The sequence below is a fragment of the Hippopotamus amphibius genome, chromosome 8, assembly GCF_030028045.1.
Source record: "Hippopotamus amphibius kiboko isolate mHipAmp2 chromosome 8, mHipAmp2.hap2, whole genome shotgun sequence".
In the NCBI taxonomy this organism is placed as follows: Eukaryota; Metazoa; Chordata; class Mammalia; order Artiodactyla; family Hippopotamidae; genus Hippopotamus; species Hippopotamus amphibius.
The window spans coordinates 65,855,854-65,879,434 of NC_080193.1; the positions used below are offsets into that span (position 1 = coordinate 65,855,854).

At 35.3% G+C, this 23,581-nt stretch overlaps 1 protein-coding gene across 2 annotated transcripts in view; it reads left to right on the forward strand.

The window, feature by feature from the left end:
• The window catches only part of EPC2 (enhancer of polycomb homolog 2), a 110,534-nt gene that overhangs the window by 65,396 nt on the left and 21,557 nt on the right, over window positions 1-23,581 (forward strand). For both annotated transcript variants that reach the window (XM_057746275.1, XM_057746276.1), the window contains 4 exons: window positions 8,107-8,252; window positions 15,807-16,013; window positions 21,775-21,923; window positions 22,695-22,827. In XM_057746275.1, coding sequence (XP_057602258.1) covers window positions 8,107-8,252; window positions 15,807-16,013; window positions 21,775-21,923; window positions 22,695-22,827 — 635 coding nt within the window. The remainder of the gene's footprint in view (window positions 1-8,106; window positions 8,253-15,806; window positions 16,014-21,774; window positions 21,924-22,694; window positions 22,828-23,581) is intronic.

Consider the following 23,581-nt stretch of genomic DNA (forward strand, 5'->3'; position numbering starts at 1 on the left):
TCCACTTACCCATTCTCATGGTCTGTGGTTCCCATGGTTATTGTCATTGCTACTAATTTTGACCGGTAATACTTGTTGTTTATATAAAATGTGAATTCTTCAAAGTGGGAGAGGAATGTAGTTTGTTGGCTAGTCAGCAGAAAGACTACAAGAATAATCCTGAGTGTAGAATAAATCTGGAACTCTTTTTAGAATAAAATAGATGGTAGATGGACTTGGATCACTATGTAATCTTGCAGAAAATGATCTTGGACTCTTCTGCACTTCAGTTTCTTTTTTTGTACATTGGGAAGAAAGTGTTAAGTAAGGTCTCTGGTCAAGTCTTATAACAGTAGGAAAACTTGGAGAATCAAAGTCAAGAGTTCTGACTTTATCAAAATTCATATGATCTCTTGGTACAACGTTTAGAACTGCTAGGTTTGGAGGCTATCAGAACCTTGGAGAGCTCCAAGCAGAGGAGGAGATGGTGCTTGGGTTGCTTCTGAACTTTGAGATATACTAGCTTGTCATTAACTATCTTTCAAAGTTATTTGAAGCCTGAGGATCTCAATGATATGCGAATTTTAAAAGTTCACCGTATTTCACATTAGGCATAAGTAAAGTTTATAATAATAAATCTTTTAGGAGCAAAGACTTGCATTTAGGTTAGAGGTTTTCAAAATGTTGTCAGCATCACTTGGGAACTTGTTAGAAATGCAAATTCACAAACCCCACTCCAGAGCTACTGGATCAGAACTGGTGATCAAGCTCAACAATATTTGATTCAGTGAGATGATTCTGGTGAATGCTTAAGTTTGAGAAACACTTTTAAAGGCTTTGATGATACTTATGTCAAGGAGAGGCTTATGAGCCTTTGTCAGATCCCTGGACTTCTTAGGGTTAAGTGTATGCGATTTTAGGGAGGTGTTTTATTCCAGCTACTTCCTAGTTCATAGATCTACCTGGTCAGAGCCCACTTTAGTGTATACTGGGTTCCATTTAACTGAGTTTTTCTTTTATAGTTGACATACCATAAATGCATATATTTAAAGTGTACAATTTGATTTTTTTTCTTATTAGTAATGTATATATGGCAATCCCAATCTCCCAATTCATCCCCCCTGCGCCCCCTGCTTTCCTCCCTTGGTGTCCATATGTTTGTTCCCTACATCTGTGTCTCTATTTCTGCCTTAACTGAGATTTAGATACACAATAGCATTGCTGATGCTAGACTTGTAAAACTAGTCAACTAGACTTTTTAAATATAATACATGCATTTTATACATGTGCCTACAACTTCCATGGACATATGGTTTTGAATTTTTGTCCTAGTGTTTGAAGGTGTATTGGAATCATATAGCCTCCTATCCAAACTCATTATTGATAATTTATATCTTTTGCAGTTAAACATATTTTCTGTCTTTGTTCCTGCTACTGCCTCTGTCTGGAATTACCTTTTGCCAGTTTCTCTATGCCTTATGAAATTACTATCTATCTTAATTTAGAAGTAGCCTGTTATACATATAGTACAGTCAGTGTTTGTTGTTATTGTGTTCAATGGATTAATAAACATAATTTTGGAAAGTTGTATAAGAAAGGAATTGCAGAGCTGGAAGACGAGAGATCAGAGAGTTTTTAAGTGAATGACACTCTTATAAGTGTTATTGTTAATACTTTCAAAGAAGAACATTTACAAAACAAGGTACACTAGTGCCTCTGTCTTAATTTTGTTGCTTGCATCAAAGGGATTGGATATTGGCAAATAGTGTCCAGATGTAAGCATTTAGGAAATTTGAAGATGCATGAAAGAAGGAGCTACATTTTAAAAAAATTGATAATTCCTAGGTAAATGTTGGAAATTTTCTCTTTTTAAAAAAAATTTTTTTAATTCATTTATTTACTTATTTTTTATTTTGGCTGCACCGGGTCTTATTTGCAGCATGCGGGATCTTTTTAGTTGCAGCATGCAGGATCTAGTTCCCTGACCAGAGATGAACCTGGCCCCTCTTCCTGCATTGGGAGTGCAGAGTCTTACCCACTGGACCACCAGGGAAGTCCCCTAGAAATTTTCTTGATGTAAAATAACTTTAAATGAGAAAGTCTTAGAGTTTGTTCTCGTTTTAACGTTTAATGTTTGTTTTTAACAAATCCTTGAATGCCTAGTGCACTGGGTTCACAATAACTTGTATTACATGCACTGTAGTCAACTGGCATTTATTTTATTTGTAGATTAATCTTTTTATTTTTGGTTATTAAATGTATGTAATTTATTATCTTAAGAATTTAAGTCTATGGCTGAACAAAAACTCTTAATTTTATCTCCCTTTGACAGTCAAAGAACTTTTTATTACTGCTATTAAGATTAGAAGGGTTTAATTTAGCATATGTGTGATGTAGTGGGAGAAGCATTGAGCTCTATGAATCAAGACCCTGAAACCTGTGCTCAACTCAGCAAAGTTCCTAACCTCAGTTTTCTGGTCAGTGAGAGAAGACATTTCCAGCTCTAGATTATATAACTTTTTATTATTTGTAAGCTTTTCTGTTTTGTCCTGCTTTTTAATATGATCCTGGTGGTCATAGTGTACTAGAAAGAGAAAAGGTGGGAGGAATAGGAAGAGAAAATTCAAAATAAATTCCAGAAATAAGAAAAAAACTTTCTAAAAATGAAAATTATCAAAATTTATTTTATGGCACTGAGATTTTTACTTTATTAAATATTGCTTGAGTAACCATTTTTAGTTATGTAATTTTCCTCCACGCCTGTTGTTTTTCCCCCAGCACAAGGGAAGGGAATTATGTGGGTTCTGGGTTCTGGCCTGCAACTCCCCTTAGGAACTATTACTTTTTAAGATTTTTACCCTCTGTTTACTAGAGAAGAGTAACTGCTGTATGATTTGTGTAAAGCTAATTGGAGTCTGGATCTCCCAGCATATCTTTGTTTATTCTAGTTTTCCTCTTGACAAGTTGCACATAGATTTAAAAAAAATTTTTGAGACTCAGGAAACAATCTGAGTATCCTCATTCTTCCATTTTGTTGTTAGAACCTAGCACATTGTAGACCCTCAATAATATATATTGAACTGCAGAGAAAATAAACTCGAAAGGAATATGAAAGCATAGTAATAAATATTGTCTCCATTCTCGTGGCCTTTAGTGTCTGCAGCCTCTTCTTTGATTGCAGTTCAGAAGACAAGCAGCTTTAGGTAAAAAAATATTCCATAATAAAAATGGAGTAATTTTGATAATAAAAAAAATTTTTAATCAGGAATTGCCATTCTCTTGTTTATATCACTTTATCCACATGTGAATCTTTTAAATCTCAGAGTATTGCTTATGGTTTGTTGCTGTTTCAAATTGGAGAAAAAAAATGTGTGGATGAGTGAATTTTTAGGTGAAAACTTCCTTCTTTAATATGAAAGTAAACATAATTGTTAGAGGTATAAAAGAAGAAATATGCAAGACAAATACTAACTCAGTGTAAGAAGCAGCTGTCAAACAGTACATCTGTCTGCCCCTTCACTGAAAGTATCCAAGCTGGATTTGACAGCCCTTTTTTTCTCCTTGCTTTGTAACTTTATTGTGATTTTAAACAATTAGTTTTTATCATAGTAACTGTCTGTTGGGGTTTTGTTTGCTTTTTTTGTTTGTGTGTTTGTTTTTGAAGATGGGAGGGAGAAGTGTCTGCCTCTATGGGCCTCAGTCTTCCTTAGATGGAACTCCAGTTTCTTGCTCTTCAGCACATAAAGAGCCACTTGACCACATTGGCCAGATCTTGAAGCAGTGCTCTCAAGAACCTTTCTCTGCTTTGGAGGAGGAACTCCTTCAGAAATTTTCATTCTTAATCATATTTGTTTTAAATTTTTTGACTGCTTTTGTTTAAATTTTCTTCTTAGGAGTCAGCTTTGCTCTTTGTGCCTCAAGGACAGTACGTAGTGGAACTTGAGCCTTTGCTGGGTATTGTGTGCTGTTGATGAGCACAGTGCAGTTTCTCAGTAGGGTCTTGGTGCAGACCAGCTTATTATTAGATGCATTGTAAACCACACAGAGGAGCTTAGTTTACCTGTTGTTTTACAAGATGCCCATTACTTTATCCTGTGTGGAAAGAAGAAGTGCAAAGCCTCTGGTCTTCAGATTTGTAAATTGCTCTCCTGTCCCTCTGCAAGTTGTTGAAAGTGAGGATATGTACACAGGTGACCAGAGTATAGAGCTTTAGCAAATCTTCATATTAATGATGTTTTCTGAATAAACATGCCTGTATATGGTAGGGTGCATTCCTAATCTTCTGGTCCAGACAGCTTTGTCAAGCCTGTTAGCAGTATACACGAGGTGTTTCCATCTCCTTCACGGTGAGTTTCAGATTTCTCGGTATATGAGGTACATGTTCCATGGATGTATTTGTGAATATTGGTGGTGTATTCTCTGGTGGCAGAATGGCCTTTTTTCCTCTTTATTTCCTAGAGCCATTTTGCCTGGGACCTGGTAGGAAAAGAAGAACATGAGGGATATTGCCAGGCTTGTTTTAAAAGGGTTTACTAATTGGGAATGGAAATTGAATCCTTCTCATCAGTAGCACACAATAGCCATCAGTGGTGCAAGTCCCTTCCAGAGAACAAAAATTCATAAATATGTACCCAAGTTAACCTCTTTATTGCAAGTATCCAAAAGAAGCATGACATATAGCCATACCGCTCCTCTAAATCAGAGGACAAAAAAGATGTAAACTGTGATAGGTCATATAATTCAAAGGATATAGTATAATACTTTGTTAAGACGAACAAACAATGTTCTAACCTTCTCCTGAGCCAGGTGCTTGATAAACGTGGAGCTGAGTGATACTGGGAGGACTGCTTTCCACACTTCCATCTCTGGACATAGCCCGTGCCCTGTAACACCTTGGCAGGTCTCTGACACTTCCTAGGCTCGGCTGCTGGCAGCTGTGTTGCTGGACCAATTCTGGAGTTGAATAGTTCTGGAACTAACCAGATATGTGTGAGACTTGGGACGTGCTGCAGGAGAAATAAATAATGATTTTTTTTAAAAAAATATGTTTATTTATTTATTGGTTGTGTGGGGTCTTCGTTGCTGCACGCAGGCTTTCTCTAGTTGCGGGGAGCGGGGGCTACTCTTCCTTTCAGTGCACCAGCTTCTCATTGTGGTGGCGTCTCGTTGTGGAACACAGGCTCTAGGTGCGTGGGCTTCAGTAGTTACAGCACATAGGCTCAGTAGTTGTGGTGCAGGGCTTAGTTGCTCTGTGGCATGTGGGATCTTCCCGGACGAGAGCTTGAACCCGTGTCCCCTGCATTGGCAGACGGATTTTTAACTACTGTGCCACCAGGGAAGTCCAGTAATGATTTTTTAAAACACACACACACACACACACACACACACACACACACACACACACACACACACACACACACACACACACACACACACACACACAGTGTTCTAAGCCCAGTGACCACCAGGTATGTGTGTTTGGGAAGAAAACCTTCAGAGATAGAAAGTTATTTTCCTATACAGGAGTGTTTACAAGTATAAGTCAATACTGTCATACTCAAAATGAGGAACTACAGACAGGAAGTCATCTCTTCTGACCCATTAAGTAAGCATTTAATAAATTGAATTAATGCTAAACCAGGATTTTATATGTTTTACGAACATCTTTTGATTCACTCTGTAACCTGTTTCCGTGATACATGTAGGAGATAGGTATTATTTCTAGACAGTACTAAGTCTTCATATTTTTGGCAGCATAAGCAAGAAATGGTAGTAGGAAGTTCTAATTTCCTTCTGGTGCTTCTAGAGGTGAATAGTGGTGATGGTTGCACAGCATTGTGAGTGTACTCAGTATCACTAAGCTGTACACCTAAAAGTGGTTAAGATAATAAATTTTATGCTACTTGTATTTTACCACATTAAAAAAATAAAATAAACTTTCTCTTGGCACCCCCATCCAAATAAAGAGCCCTTTGAATGCAAATTGGACGTAAATAGTAACATAGATGCTTATATAATTGTGTATGTGATTGCCTGTGAAATATTTTTATATACATTTCTCTCATTTATCAGTTGGTAAATTTATAAACAATATCTCATTAATTACAAAAAGTTATGACATAGGGAATTTGTATCATTTAGGATTTTATAAGAAAAATAATATCAGGACAGGTTATCTAGATAAAATTTCTACTTTTGTCCTTAGTAATACAGGTTTGCTGTACAGACTATTCTGCACAAGTGTTTATGATACCAGTTAGCTCAACAACAATCAGTAAAAGGGGTAATGGGGTCAGTACTACATGGACGTTGTCCAGGATCTTTATGATTTTTCCTTACCAAAGGGGGCTAGAATAGCAACAGAAGGATGAAAATCTTCAGTAGAAAGGAGCAAAGGCTTTACCTTAGCTGCTCGACATGTAAAGAGCCCTTTCAACTCTACATTAAAAAATTTAAAAATGAGTGCCTGCACCTAAGGTTCCTTTCCCAGAAAGGAATACCCCCAGCCTTGCACAGCTCTCAGATAGCGGCAGGTTGCATTTCCTCCTGGAGCCCCAGCGTGCCGAGTTCCCTTACAGTCTGTGTTGTCTCAGTATCCACAAGCCAGGAATTCCATTCTGTTATTTTTGTGCATTTTTAGTATCCCTTGAAGTAGTAGCCAGCTATTCTGAATGCCTTACGTGGCCATCTAATGTAACGTTTATGGTTTGTTTGGACTCTGATAACAAAGTTACCTAGATTTTACATAAGCCTGTTATTTTTGGTGTATAATTTTGCATATAGAGGATTTATTTTTTGAGGAACTCATTGTGTTATAACGGAAATGTCTGTACTTTTTATAGTATTAATATAAATCAAATTATAGTGGTCCATTCTAAATATTAGTGAGTACTTCATGGTGATTTTTGTCAGTTCATTAAAAAAAAAAAAAAAAAAGCAGTTGACTTCAGGGGCCCAGAAATAAGTTTCTGGCCAAATTCAGAACTCAACTTCTCAGAGCTAGACAATCCTTAAAAAGATGATTCCTTTTAAACAGCAGGTTTCTTGCTGTTAGCGCACATCCCTAAGAATATTTCAACTGCCGTATCAGTTGTTCTCTTTGTTAATGGGTGATAAAGCCTGAGAGATACCAAGAGAAGAAACTGTACCCCAAAAGAGTGAAATTTTGAAAATTATACTTTCCTAGCAATTTTTGCTTATCTTTCATACTCCTCCTCCTCCTCCACCTTCCTCTATTTCCCCCTCCTCCCACCCTCTGCTTCTTGTAACCACAAGTCTGATCTCTTTCTATGAGTTTGGGTTGTTTTTTTAGGTTCCACATACAAGTGAGAGCAGACATTATTTGTCTTTCTCTGACTTATTTCATTTAGCATAATGACCTCAGGTCCATTTATAATGTTGCAAATGTTAATTTTTTTTTTTTTAAAGAAAACTAGTCTGTCAGGTCAGCACCTCTTCTTTCTTTTTTTAATCTGTTTTATCTCTAGTGATATGAAATGTCATTCCTGTATATTGTTTTTTTGTTTTCCTTTAAGAACTTTTATTGAGATACAATTGACATACAATAAACTGCCTATATTTAGAGTGTACAATTTGATTTTTTTTCTTATTAGTAATGTATATATGGCAATCCCAATCTCCCAATTCATCCCACCCCCACCCCCCAACCCCCCCCCACTTTCCCCACTTGCTGTCCACATGTTTGTTCTCTACATCTGTGTCTCTGTTTCTCCCTTGCAAACATTCCTGTATATTTTGTACTTTTTATTTCTGGATTGTTAATTTTGTTCTGTAGTTTCTCGTTATGCTACCAAACTACCATGAGAATAAATACCATCTTTTTTTATAATTGCTACTTTGTATTTTAATATATGTATTTGTGACCCTTTATTTTTAAAGTAAAAAATTCTAGTTGCTGTTTTTACTGTTTTATTAAACTTTAAATCATATGTGAATTAAAATTTATTTTTTCTTCAACTGAGTCTCTAAAACCAATTTTTTGATGTCTGCTCCTGGACTCCTCTTTGGTCAATGCTTCACTCTTTGGGAGTATTCTGTGGTCAAGTATAAACACTGTATAACTCTATAATTTTTCCTGAGTTTGAAGGATTTTTTTTTCTTTTCTAGCCTTTAATCTAGACAACGAACAACCAGATTATGATATGGATTCAGAAGATGAGACCTTATTAAATAGACTTAACAGAAAGATGGAAATTAAGCCTTTGCAATTTGAAATTATGATTGACAGACTTGAAAAAGCCAGTTCTAATCAGGTACTGTACCTTGTAAAAATATCTCTTGTCTTAACAGTTAACCTAATTAGCAGCTTTATTTTGCCTTTTCTTTAGACCTGAGTATATTACACTTTACTGCCTCTTGAATTTCTGAGATACTAGAATTTCCATTTACAATACTCCTTGACAGTTCAAGGAATACTTAAGCTTACTTTCTTTGAATAGGAGTATGAAGAGTATAGTTCTGACTTTTTTCTTATTTGGGTATGAAAGTAATACTAGTTACATCGTTGTAATATCTCCTTGATCCTTTTCATAGAGCTGTCTTTTTGGTGCTTCAGTAATTAAATTTGCTAGGTTGGGTATCTTACGTAGACATCTCATACCAATTCAGTTGCTCAGATTTATATTAAGGTACTCTTATCATTTAAAATGTATTTTAGTTTTACTTATATATTATTTAAAATTTTAAGTGAAAGAAAAATTATTTACAAAGTAATAAAGAATTTTCTTTAGTGGGACATTCTGTACATAGTATAGAGAATTTAAAATGGTATGTTCCTTTTGGGAAGCTGTTAGGCAGCATATGTCAAGAACCTTAAAATGTTTAATACTTTTTGATTTAGTGGTCCTACCTCTAGGAATCATTCCCAAGAAAAATAATTAGTGAAGATGTCAAAGATTTCTGAACAGGGATGTTCAGAATAACTTATAAGTTGTCTGTAGGGTGAAATATACAGCTGTTAAAAATCATTATTTTGAAGAGTATCTGGTGCCACAGGAAGTTACTCATTATATAATGTGAGATTTCAAAGACAGGACACAGAATTGTTAAAGTGGAAAACTCTAAGCTTTGTTTAAAGCATTTCTGCATGTGCATAGAAGAATAAGAATGCACAACAAAATGCAAACAATGGTTATATTTAGGTACTTGGATTATTGGTGATTTTATGTTCTTTATTCTATTTTTCTATGTTTCCAAGTTTACTATAACAAGAATATGTTTATATTACAATTAGATTTAAGAAACAAAACTTTTAAAAAATAATTGTTGTGGTATATTAATATACTGTAGTAAGAAGTTACCAATATAAATAAATAAGCTTTTTACACTATAGACTGTTAAAACTTTTCACTTGTTTACCTATACAGATTCATTGTTTTTCCCCCAACTTCCAAGTAAGTCCTTTAAATCCCTGAGGCATTACCAACTCTTCAGAACATTTCCCAGACTTTCCCATTGTAAAATGACTTTGCTGCATACTTAGCCTTTCTACCAGTCTCCCCCCACCCCATTTTGATGGAAAATAATATCTAGTGTACCATCCAAAAAGAAAAAAGTGCATTAAAACTGAATTTTGTAAAAATTCAAAGTAATTCGTTTTTTGAGAGATTTTCTTTTTTAATTGGAAATTTGTTTTAATTATTGAATTGATACTCATTATAATTAGTGTTTATAGTTTTCCTAGGATTTGGATCACTGGCATCAGATATAGTTTCAGTTTTTCTTCTTTATGTGTAAATTTTCCTAGCAATTCTAGGCTTGATCAGACTTTTGATATTTCTACTGTTTTCCATGATTGCTCAGAAATTCTCATGATGGCATTATTTATTTTAGTGCTCAGGTGAACAAAACAAGTGACAGAAGTTCTGCCCTTGTGGAGCGTACCATCTGAGTGGGTGCAGGATAAACAAAAAGCATGTAAACAATACAGTTAACTATCCACTATAATCAACGTCATCCTATTTTAGTTCTCTTTGCTCAGCAGCAAACTTCCGTGCTTGAAAACAACTGGCTAGGTTCTCAGAGCATCTGCTTTCTGCAGAGGAGAGGAAGGTATGAGGACTTTGTCATAGGAACACGAAAACAGTCTGATTAATAGAACCAAGGATTAAAGATAGCAAAAGGCTGCCTTCATTCCAAGTGTCTGATATTGGGATTCATGGATTTCTTTATTTTCCCTTTTTGGGGGCTAGGATAGTACCAGATCCCAGGGCAAGGAATCAGGTTCGTGGTTAAAACAATATTTATTAAGTTGGTAGAGAAAGACACAGAAGATGGACTGAGGCAAAAGCTTCTGCTGGCATTATTCTGTGGAGACTATTACAATGAAGTCATTATTGAAAACTCCTGTTGCCAAAGTCTGTGATTATTTTCAGTCCGCATCCTTTTGTCTTATTTGAGCTGTCCTTATTTCTTCAAAGTGTCATCACCTTTGGTCTTTAAATACAGTTCATTCCCTTTTGGTTTTCTTATGCTTTTTTTTTTTATGACCATTCCTTCTAATTTTCTTTTACTGAGTCCCTTTCATTCAACTCCTGCAAACATCAGTGTTTCTTGAAATTCTGTTCTTGGTATTCTTATCCTGATTATTTTGGGGGTAATATCACCTCATTGAGCATTTTTGTGGGTATAATAATACATATGCCTTTAGCCTTGGCCTCTTTCTCAAGCCCCAGGATTTTCTTTTTGAGCTGCCTTTTGGCATCTCCATCTAAATGGTCCACAGACCTCTCTAGTTTAACCTTTCCAAAATAACATACTCTCTTAACTCCAAATGATCCTATACTGTATTCATTCTCTCTCTGGTGACTCCAAAACTCAGGATCTTGTGGGCTTTTAAAATCCCTTTCCTTTAGTCCCTAAATTTCTAACTCTTCCTTGTGCCACCTGTATATTCCTTGAATATTTTATCTTCAGTGATCTCTTCTCTCATTTCTTCAATATTTTCCTTTTTACCCAAAAATGTGTCAAGGGTCCTTATTTCCAAAAGAGCCCTTTCATTTGAGCCTGCCTTTCTCAGTAAACTACTACCCTATGTCTCCTTTTCTTTTTTTTTTTTTAACAGTTAAATTTTCAAAAGATACGCCATATTGTTTACCTTTTACTCCATTTTAGTTTACTGATATTGCACTGTTTAAGGTCACTGATGGCTTCCTAATTGTCATCCAGGAGCCTCTTTTTAGTCTGCTAAAAGAGACTAAATTTAAGTCTGCTAAATATTAAGGGTCCTATTAATATCTCTGTAGTATTGGATGTTGTTGACCTCCACCTTTCCTGCTTCTTCTTCTTTCATTTCTTCTTCCATTGCTCCATCTCCCTCTTACTTGTTGCTATTTCCTTTGGTATCTGTCCTCAGAATTTATTTTTGTACCTTAAGCTGCTGACACAGGCACTCTCAGACAGAGTTTTTTTGTGACTCTGTCCTCTATCTTACTGCACTAATACTCTGTTCCAAAGTTCTTACATTGTTCTCTTATTGTTTAATTTATGTTTGTCTTACCTTAATTCCCATATTGTAAGTTTCTTTAGGTACTGGATTTGTCTTAAAGTTTTTTTGTTATCTTCCCCACAACCTATAGCACAAATGATGGGCTGATAGTAGTTACTGTTAACTACTTACTGCTTAATTGGCTATTTTACATGTAAAAGTGTTAATTTTTACATGTAATTTATTCATTCCTGTATTAAATTTGTGCATTTATTGAAATTGCTAGGCCTTGAATTTTGTATATAAGCAAACTAAATGATCATTGTCCTCATGGAGTTAGTTGCAGTCTAGAAGAATAATTTTTATCTCCCATCCCTAAGCCCCCAAAGTAAGTAAATCAAGTAAGTCAGAGCTGTCTTGGAAATAACATATTTATCACAGACCCCTTTGCCAGTTAAATATTGCATTGGCCAAAAGATTTGTTCATTTTTTACTGTAAGATGCCTCTAGTTGCACTTAATTGTCTTTAACTTCATTCAAAACAATTTTGTTAGATTGTATGTGACAGCTGTCATATCAGCGTGCATTTAAAAAAAGATTTATCAAAATGTGTGAATTTTTGTGTAGCCCTTTTAATATTGAAGATGGAAGAAAAAAAGCACCATTTTCAGCATATTATGCTTATTGTTTCAAGAAAGGTAGAAATGCAAAAAAAGGTTTGTGAAGTATATGGGAAAGGTGCTGTGACTGATTGAGCGCGTCAGAAGTGGTTTGCAAAGTTTCATGCTGGAGATTTCTCGCTGGATGATGCTCCGGGGTCGGGTAGACCAGTTGAAGTTGATAGTGATCAGTTGGAGGCGCTAATTGAGAACAGTCAACGTTCTCCCATGCGGGAGATAGCCGACATACTCAAAATATTCAAATCAAGCATTGAAAATCATTTGTGCCAGCTTAGTTCATTACTTTGATGTTTGGATTCCACATAAATTGAGCAAAGAAACCATTCTTGACCATATTTCCACATGCGATTCTCTACTTAAATGTAATGAAGATGTTCTGGTTTTTTGTTTAATTTTTTATTTTTTGGCTGCATCGGATCTTCGTTGCTGCGCACAGGCTCTTTTCCCTGTTCTCTGCGAGCAGGGGCTACTCTTTGTTACAGTGCACAGGCTTCTCACTGTAGTGGCTTCTCTTGTTGTGGAGCACAGGCTCTAGGTGAGCAGGCTTCAGTAGTTGCAGCACAAGGGCTCAATAGTTGTGGCTCGCGAGCTCCAGAGCTCAGGCTCAGTAGTTGTGGAACATGGGCTTAGTTGCTCCGAGACATGTGGGATCTTCCCGGACTAGGAATTGAACCCATGTCCCCTGTGTTGGCAGGTGGATTCTTAACCACTGTGACACCAGGTGAGTCCCAGTGTTACATTTTTTAAACAAATTGTGATGGGTGATGAAAGGTGGATACTGTAAAATAATGTGGAACAGAAGAGATCATGGGGCAAGCGAAAGGAACCACCACCAACCATACCAAAGGCCGGTCTTCATCCAAAGAAGGTGATGTTTTGTATATGGTGAGATTGGAAGGGAGTCCTCTATTATGAGCTCCTTCTGGAAAGCCAAACGATTAATTCCAACAAGTACTGCTCTCATTTAGACCAAATGAAAGCAGCACTCGATGAAAAGCGTCCAGAATTATGCATAACCTTCCATCAGAATAATGCAAGACCGCATGTTTCTTTGATGAACAGGCAAAAACTGTTAACAGCTTGGCTGGGAAGTTCTGATTCATCCGCCGTATTCACCAGATATTGCACCTTCGGATTTCCATTTTTTTCTGTCTTTACAAAATTCTCTTAAAGGAAAAAATTTCAATTCCTGGAATACTGTAAAAGGCACCTGGAACAATTCTTTGCTCACAAAGAAAGTTTTGGGAAGATGGAATTATGAAGTTGCCTGAAAAATGGTAGAAGGTAGTGGAATAAGAGGGTGAATACGTTGTTCAATAAAGTTCTTGGTGAAAATGAAAAACATGTCTTTTATTTTACTTAAAAACCAAAGGCACTTTTTAGCCATTCCGATACAAGTTTCCACTGCTTTCTAGTAGATGAAGTGCTAAATGGCAGAACTTTTTTCTTAGGATATAGAAGTAGTAGGATTCTGATTTTTGTGGATTTTTAATAGTGTAACATAATCTGTGACTACCTTTTCTGCAAATAGTTCTTGCCCACTCAAATTGATGCTGTTACCATGATAGTAGAGAGGCACTGATACTAGTTGTCCTAGAATAGCTAAAGATAATTTTTACAGAATGAGTAAAACCAAAATTACCCAATAAAATAAAATATTGGCCGTTTAACAATATAAAAACAGCAGTTGACTGAGAAAATACAGCTAACACAGGAAAGTAATGTCAGGATGTTTAAACTGTGTATTGAATTCTTGTTACCTCAGATATAAAGAGGGTACTTAACCACCAGGCAGAAGGACATTTCTAGCAGGAATAAGAAGCACCAGAGGAGAAAATCTGAGGCAGTGTTTCAATCTCCTGACACCTCCTGAAGGAATATAGGAAGCAGTATTATTTTGATAATGTTGTTATATAAGAAACTCACCTCTGCTCTGCTGATTGAAGGAAAGAGATTATCTTTCCTCCGCATTCTAAGGTTAGATTAAGTTCTTGATTTAATTAGTAAAGGTTTTAAAATTTTATCAGAAACAGAATGACCAAACAGCTGAAGCACGTGTAGCATATCACAGCATTGTTTCCCTTTAGTCCCCAGAGCACAGGAGAACTACCAGTTATGCTATGAAGCTTTAAGTATGTGGTAGAATTTTGTTAGATCCAGAAAGTTCTATCCTTATTCTGCCACCATCCTTGTAGACTTCGGAGGTGAACATCTCCACTCCAGAGAACTTCAGCTAACAGTGGGAGAGTGTCTACTTAAAAGATGATGTTTGGAAATACTGGTTCTTATGGTTTGGTCTAATGTTTCAGGCTCCGGCTCTCCACTTAAAAGACCAAGTTACTCAGCCTCTCAGATGCAGTTAAGTGGACTCCACTGAGGCTTTGAATAATCAAAAGAATGGCCACTTATAATTTTACTGCACTAAATGTTATTGTCACATGGACTAGAATACTTGTGTTAATATCATTGGTGTATTCTCTTCCTGTGGTCATACCATCTTGGCAGCTGTATTATAATAAGAAACAACTAATTAGCCCTTGTAGTCACCATCATAGGACTGGAAGTCCAAATGATCATTACATTTATTCCATGAAGTTATACCAATATGAGAAATCAGATCATAGCAAAAATTTATTTGGTAACTCATGCTTTCTTCAAATGAATTCATACAACCTGCAAATCAATTAGTATGTTGATCTTAAAATTTCAGTGATAAAAGTTTTCCCCTCATTTCCAAGTTTTTTGGGAGATATCTCAGTTTGTCTTGAAAATGAATCTTCATCTCTAAAATGATAAAAGTAAAAAGATTGTGATAACATCACTTCAGTAAGGGTTCACAGCCCTAACACTCCATAATCTTTTTCTAAACTTTACTGTAAATGCATAAATGTAATCCCTAATCCATCTTTCTAAAGCTGATTAGCCTCTCCGATCTTCTCAAGGAGCAAGAAAACAAGCAAATTTTTACAAACTTTACTTTGAGATGTATCAGCATATATTGGCTGCATTGATAGAGGAGAAATAGATCCCTTATATGCCACTGTCCCAGACATGACAGTGTCATTAGCAAAATGAGTGTTGAGAACAAGGATTCTCTAATATTTAATCAGCTTTGTTAGAGGAATTGTTTTTATATGTAGTTGGTACAAGAAATTCAAGATTTGCCTAGTGTTGAAACTTCTGGAAACGTGCTAACTTTGTTCTTTACAATTTCAAAGGAGGCATGCGTATATTTAGTTGCAATATATTAGAGAGTATTCATCATTTATTTTGGAGGGAGGTAAAAAGAAACCAGCTGTAAATTCTACTTTCTGTTGAAAAACAAAAACGCTGAAACAAGCTAGTAGACTGTTGAAAACCAGTAGATTCTCCAATGTGTGGAATCACAGAATATCAGAATTTTGAAGGACCTTGGATGTCTTCCAGTTCAAGACTTACCTGAGTCATAAATCTGTTGTAGTCTTATCATTAATCCAGGCCGCTTAAATATTTTAAGTGGTGGAACTCACTGCCTCTTAGGGCAAATTTCTAATTTTCATAAATCTTATTAATAAAGTCGTTGTTAGATTGAATTGAACTGTGTATTCTGCCATCATGATATCTGATCATAATTGTTAGACTGATCACATTTTTTCCTGTAGGTATAGTTTAATTTTTTCCTCAAGCATTGTAGCTGATGACATTTTTTATTTTTCATTTAGCTTGTAACACTTCAGGAAGCAAAACTGCTGCTAAACGAAGATGATTACCTTATTAAAGCTGTATATGACTACTGGGTAAGAAAACGTAAGAACTGCAGGGGACCATCCCTCATTCCTCAGATAAAACAAGAGAAAAGAGATGGCTCTACCAACAATGACCCTTATGTTGCCTTTCGGAGGAGAACAGAGAAAATGCAAACTCGAAAGGTAGTATGCAAGTTAGATTTAACTGAATGTACCTTGATAGTATTTAAGACCAATGTTTTTTTCTGCTAATAGCTTGAGTAATTTTGAATAATTTGAAAATAAAGAGAAGCTGATGACATTGTTGAACTTTATATTAGAAAGCCTGCTCTCCAGTAGCTTCTATCCCCCAGTTGTTTACAATGTGTATTTAATACTTAAGACCTTTGTAAATCTATTGGTTATACCATTTTAGGCTTGCAGTTGAAGTGATGTGAGGAAATTTGTGTTAGGAAAACTCTGAAGTTTTGAGTTCTTCAGTAAACTGTACATTCTGTACATATCCTCTATTTGGGAAGCTTAAGGGTCTCTTTGAAACCATATTCTAAATCATGCGTGTAAAAATGGACTTTACTCCCTCTAACTACTGAGGGGTCATGGGAAGTTGGGAAAGGTTCACGTCTGTTCTGCTAACAGTCACAAGAACACAATGGAATCTTTTTCTCCTTTTCTGAGTTGTCAGTTGTGTCAGATTTCAAATTGACAAACTCGTCCTAATATGGCAGAATGAACCAGGATTGTTAGAGAAACAGAGTCTCATGCTGTGAAATGATATGGTATAGAAGAAAGCATTATTTCAGAGCAGTAGTCACTGCCTTCCATTTCTCATAATTAACAGTAAACACCAGACAGGGTAACACATTGTGTAACATTGCAGAATATTAGGAACATATAAATGTAAAAACCATGAGGAATTATAATTGGAGGCAGAGCATTTTCTGTTTCTCCTAACATGAATGCTTGTCCCTGTCAGCTGTTACTATAACAGCTGTGAAGTGTAACAGCTGCCCAGGATAGTACATCTCAGGGGAGACTCTCCTGCTGGTTAACAACCAGAGTTCTTATGACTCACTCTTGGATTTCCCAAATGTAGATGAAATTCCCTAACCCAGACTCAGTTTTCAATGTAGTGTTTTGGTTCTCAGCTAAGGAAATGTTAGATATTTCATGAAGATTTAGTGCCTTGTTTAGAAAAAACTGTAATAAGTTTGTAAATACAGTAAAGCCTTATAAATATGGACATGAGGAAGGAGAGGTTTATCTGAATTATTGAAAAATCTGAACTTCCAATTACTTTAGAAGAAATGTAATTGATTCAGGTGTATTGCAAAACTTAGAGCAATATCTTTTGAAGAAAAGGTACTGTTGGGCTTCTTTTAGTGAATGGGTATGAGGTACTTAAAATTAGCAGTGTTTATTGACATGTAAACAATATTCCAAATGTTTAAATATGTTTTATTCTTAAATAGGTTAAATCACTATTTTCTAACCAGTGTGTTTTGAGAATTGCTAGAAACAGGTTCCTTGTTTAGGCATTTCTCCATTGTGTAATAACTAGACCAGCGTTTTCCTGACACACTGATTCCTACCCTTTCTCTTATCTGTTAGATTCATCTTCCTCTCCAGGGTGGTATATTTTCTTTTCCAATGGTCTTTTTATTCCTCTCTGTTTTCAGCTGTGGGACCAAAGACTGTTCCCCTTCATGTACACTATTGCTGCTTAGAAATGTCTGTGAGTTTTAAAATGAGAAATTTGGGGAAGCAATCAAGCATGAACACCCTAGGTGTTCAGAAGGTGGTCAGGCATTGGGATACGCAAAAATGAATACCAGCTCACAGAGGTTCTCTGCTTCCTTTTCTATTCCCACAAACTTGAAAACATTTATATAGCTGATTCAAAGCCTAGAGTAAAGGACTTCTGAAATATTTGCTTGGCAGCCTATAATTTAATTTTAATCATTAAACTAATGTTTAGGAGTGCTTAAGTGCTTTAGGACATTCTTATATGAGATCATGTTTAGGTACCAGCATATCTGAGTGCACTAACTGGGAAGTCTTGAATCAGCATATACATTTATATGTTTAACCCCACAGGTAAAACTGTTAGCACTTGTGCCTTCTCTTTTCCCTCTGTGTGGCCCAGGTGAAGCAAGATAGACAGTTAGGAGAGGAAACTTCCAGGGTAGTGGTTCTCAGTCTGGCTGGACATAACAATCACTTGTGAATTAGCCTTGGTTTAAAAAAGATCTATAGTTAACTCTAAACTACAGCAGTTTGAGAACCACTTCCGTAGAGATTTGGCAGTTGGTCAGAACTATAATATGTAACTGGAATAGGAAGACAGCGATTCTCTTCAAGCAGAGATAGTTGGGAAGAAGGGTAAAGGGAATGAGTAGATTTGAATGTAGGGAGTAGGGCCATCTTAAATAAAAGCTCAGAAAAGATGTCAGTATGAACTTATGGTTTTTAGTATTGCTATAGCTAGAAATAGATTTAGATCTGTGCATGTGTATGTACATAAATATGTTACAGGCTTGTTTCCTAGCTCTGTTCGCTGAGAGGATATAGAAGCAATTACAGTACCATGCAAATCTTGATTTTTAAATACTGTTTTCCATTAAAGGGAATGAGGGCTCCTTAGAAAAATGGTTGATTTCAGGTCTGGTGCTAGGAAAGCATAAAGATAAGCTTGGAACATTCTGCTTTGCCAGAATATAAGAATGTGATTGAAGAGTGTTGGAGCCATGTCGGAAGGCCTCAGGAGCAAGCTTAAAGGGTGACTCTGCTGATCAGATCTGGGGAAGTTTGTGCGTCAAAATAAGGAGAGTAATGGATTATAACGCATAAAGTAACCCATGAGTCCATACTGATATAAATGGATGGATGGATGAGTGGATGATAGATAGATAGATAGATAGATAGATAGATAGATAGATAGATAGATAGATAGAGAGAGAGAGAGAACACTTTTCCTTACCATAGATTTCCAGCTTTAAAATGTCAGTGGAATGATGCAGTTCAAAAATCACCATTGGCAACCACCGTAGTAGTAATTGTTCCTGGCAGAAGTTAGAATTAATGGGTGCTAAACTGATGAGGGAAGTTTGATGAGAAACAATATACTTCCATAAGTTCCACAGTATATTTTTTTAATTAAAAAAGGAAAAATAGTAATTTGACTAGAGAAACCTGGCAAACACCATCCTTAATCAAGTGATCAAAGTTAGCATCAGCAGTAATGGGACAAATAGGTATCATTTAACTCCTGGTATGATGAGTGAGGGACACGGTATCACTTCTGTGATGGTCCTACCAAAGTTCACAACCTGAATTTAATTGTGGAAAAACATCAAAGAAACCCCAATTGAGGAACACTCTATAAAAAGAAGTGGCTTCTACTCTTCAAAACTATCAAGGCCATGATCACCATAGAAAGACAGAGGAACTATTCCAAATTGTGGGAGATTAAAGAGACATGACATCTAAATGCAATTTTAATCCTGAATCAGGTCCTAGACCAGGAAAAAGAATTTATTATATATTAATGAATCTGAATAATAAAAATTATTGTCCCACTAATGTCCTTTATAGCAGCATTATATAAATACATAAAATATGTATATAACTGTATTTCTTGCTATGAAGGACATTAATGGAACAATTAGTGAAATATGTATAAAGCCTATAAATTAGATAATAGTTTTTGTATCAATGTTAATTTCCTGATTTTGATAATGGTACTGTTGAGTATAAGAGACTATCATTGTTTTTAGAAACTATACATTAAAGTGTTTAGGGCATTATATCTTCAACTTTTCTCAAAAAATATTTAAAACACCATTGCTAGTAATTTATATATGTGTATGTGTTTATATACATACGTGTATATGTGTCTCAGTCCATTTGAACTGCTGTCACAAAAATACGTAGACTGGGGAGCTTAAAAAACAAACAGGTGTTTCTCAGTTCTGAAGGTTGGGAAGTCCAAGATCCAAAGGCACCATCAGATTTGGTGCCTATTGAGGGCCTGCTTCTCGTTTCATAGATGGTCCTCTTGCTGTGTCCTCACGTGGCAGAAGGGGCAAGAGACCTCTCTGGGGTCTCTTTTATAAGGGCACTAATCTATTCATCAGGACTCCCAAAGGCCTCACCCCCAAACAGAGATCACATTGGGGAGTTAGGATTGCAACATATGAGTTTTCAGGAGATACAAACAGTCGGTCTATAACAATGTGTATGTACATACATACATATATACATACATAAAGAGAGATACATAAAGCAAGTGTAAAATATTAACCTTTGGGGAATCTGTATGAAGATATATGGGAATTCTTTACACTATTTTTGTAACTTTTTTGTAAATCTGAAATTATTTCACAATAAAAAGTAAAAAAAAATGGAGCAGAAAGGGCAGGACTGGGGTGAAGAAAAATTAGAAACTAGTTATTTGGGCCAGAAGAGAGCAGGAAATGAATGAGTAAGAAAGGGCAGAAGCACATAGTCCAAAAGGAACACTTAGTGAAGAGTAGGACAGCTTTCAAAGGTTCTGGTGCACTTTTGGTTCACCTGGTATTATAATTCATCTTTTGACTCTGTATGTCTCTCATTCTTATTTGACTTTAAGCCTTTTGAGGATAAGGGACATGTGCAATACTTTGTACAGAGTGGGCACTTTTAATATTTGATCTTGGTGATGTTAATTTCTTTTTCAGTCAGAAGGTATTATTGTTGCCTGGTTACAAAAAATATTTTGCTTAAAACCATGCTTTAGGTTTTTGCCTTTGTCATGTAGTATTACTGAAGGGAGGGGGGGAAGATTGATTTCCTTTGGATAAGATAAAAGGATGATTTATTAACAGTATTTTTTAATATTCAGTATGTACTACCTTAATGTGACTTAGTTTAGGTAATGTTTCATAAATGATGATTAATTTTCAAATACAAGAAACTATACACATAAGAAAAAAGCAAAACTGGATCTTTCTCAAGTTTTATTTTCTCTTTTATCATCCTCCAATATGAAACCTGGCTTTCTTTGAATTCTTTCTAATGTCATATTGCTTTACTAAGTCAAGTATGGAAAGCTTGCTTAAATGCAATCTGTCTGGACATATAGAATGAGAGGTGGTAGTGGTCTATTTTTAAACAAATAGTTCCATGCCTAATATAAAGTAAGTATTCTGTGGCTATTTGATTGAACAAAATATTTTTATTAACAGTAACTTTTATATGTAAATGATGCTGATAATTACAACTGAGCCTTCTCTAATTATTAGGTAGGACTTTCATCTGTGAGTTAGTTCAAGTTCTTATACTTCAAAGTAAAAACTTCTAATGAAATTCAGACTTTTCGCTAGATCTCTACTCTGCAATGAGGTGTTACTACATTAGAGTATAATTCTGTTCCTTGAGATCCTTTATATCCCATAATCAATTTTATATCTGAGTTTCTGAAATGAGGCTTTGCTTGTCTTTGTGAATGTTTACATTGTAGTGTATTGAACTGTCCAGCCCCCAGTTACAGAGCTGAGTGGATGAATAGTGACTCATTTTGGCTCCTTTTAGGTAACCTTGATTTGACAGAACTGTTTCTCTCTGTCATTGGAAAATATGTTGTAACAATATGAAAAGATTTCATTTTCTGATATAGTGGGGTTTGTTTCAGGCAGACTTTTAAAAGTTTGTTTACACTAGAGGTATCCCTTCTATGTCATTCTATCTTTTCAACAGCTGGCAACAATTTTTTTTTAATATTTATTGAAATATTTGCTTATACTTTTATTTTCAGAGTTAAATAGATTCTCTCAATGTAGTTGCTGTTTACATGATTTTTTAACATTTTGCTTTTATAGAATGAATTTGAGTCTGATAAGATTTTGTTGAATGAAACTGGAAATGTGGACAATTCGACTTATTCTTCTAAACTTGTTATTTTCAATAGAATCGTAAGAATGATGAAGCCTCGTATGAAAAGATGTTGAAACTGAGACGAGAATTTAGTAGAGCCATAACAATTTTGGAAATGATTAAGAGAAGAGAGAAAACAAAACGAGAATTATTGCACTTAACCTTAGAAGTTGTGGAAAAAAGGTAACATTGCTATGAATACATACCAGTAACAGCTATAGTGATGGGCAAAATGTAACCAAATTTAAGCTTTATAACAATCAAAGTAGATTATCTAACAAAATCTACATTTTTTGAAAATTGTGATTACTAGGTTTTTTTGTTTTGGGGGGTTTTTTTAAATCAGATTAAGTTATCAGTTTGAGTTGCAAATTTCGGGGCTATTTTTGTGTGAAGTATAGATCTTCTACACTTAATTTCTTGTTGTTGCAGAATCATTGAATTGTACTTAGAAAAGAACTTGGAGATCATTTTGTCCAATTCTCTGTATTAAAGTTTCTATTAAACAAAATTTGAGAGAAATAAATGTTTAATTGATTTTATTTTCTGATTAGTTGGGAAATACTTGTTTCAATGCATTTGAAAATGTATTCTCTGATGTAATAATTCTTTTGCTACATAATTAAATAGACTATGCTAAACCTAACAAAATTTTGTGTGTTTCCTGAGGTGGTAAGCATTCTAAACATCATCTCCCAGTGCTTGAAAATATAAAATATAATGAGGATTCCATCTTTTGTGTGCCTTAGCGATTGGGTGGGTGCGGGTGTTTTGTTTTTACTAAATCCCAAATATGAGCTTCTTTATTCCCATAAGTTTTCTCCCTTAAGAGTAATCTGATTAATTTTTGGCTCTGTTTGATTAGTTGTGTTCGAAGTAAATGAAGTATCATTGGGTTTTTATTTCTTTTTTATTTTTAAACTAACATTTTCTTATATATATTTCCTTTTCAAGATATCATTTGGGAGACTATGGTGGTGAAATCCTTAATGAGGTTAAGATCAATAGATCAGAAAAAGAGTTATATGCCACTCCAGCAACTCTTCATAATGGAAATCATCACAAAGTCCAAGAATGTAAAACTAAGGTGAATACCTTCTGGGGAGAAGTATGGTAATATTGATCAGACAGTTGGTTTCTGAGGTTGTCTTATAATAGTTGGGTTGAGGAAGAAATTTATTTAAAAAAAAGGAAGAAAGTTATTAACATGTTTGAGTTCCTGCTTTTTGCCAAGCAGTTTGCTAGGATTTTTTACGTACGTGTTGATTTGTTAATCCTTACAACCCTTTGAGATTGATTTTTACCTTTGTATGACTTCCAGATCATATTGTTGTTAGGTGGCAGATTCAAGATTTGAGTCTCAGTCTAACACCAAAGACTGTGCTTTCAACTATATTCTCTGCTTCTGTACAGAATGAGTCATTAAAGCTTAGTTATTATCATGAGCCTTAGCAAGTCCTGCATCATAGTGGCAGGCATCAACATCTAAAATTAAAGCTTTCTTCATTAAGACTATTGAAAGTTATTCTTACTGTCATCACCATTGCCATAACCAGCATTTATCAGTTGCTAATCTATCTTGACTTCTAGATCACAATTTCTTCCTAATAAAGAGCACTAGTGATAATTTTAGTATCTTAGACTGGTATATTACAAAGTATTCAGTTGAGAAACACAAAAATTAATAAAGCCTTTAAGGAGCTTAGATTTTAAAAAGAAACGGATTATTGGCTGAGCATTTAGACAGTAGAGCTCTACTGTGTAGCAGGATTTTAAAAGTGACTTAGGGTGTTTGTGGAAAATTCATCTTTTAAAAATGTACACAATCCTCATTTTTCATG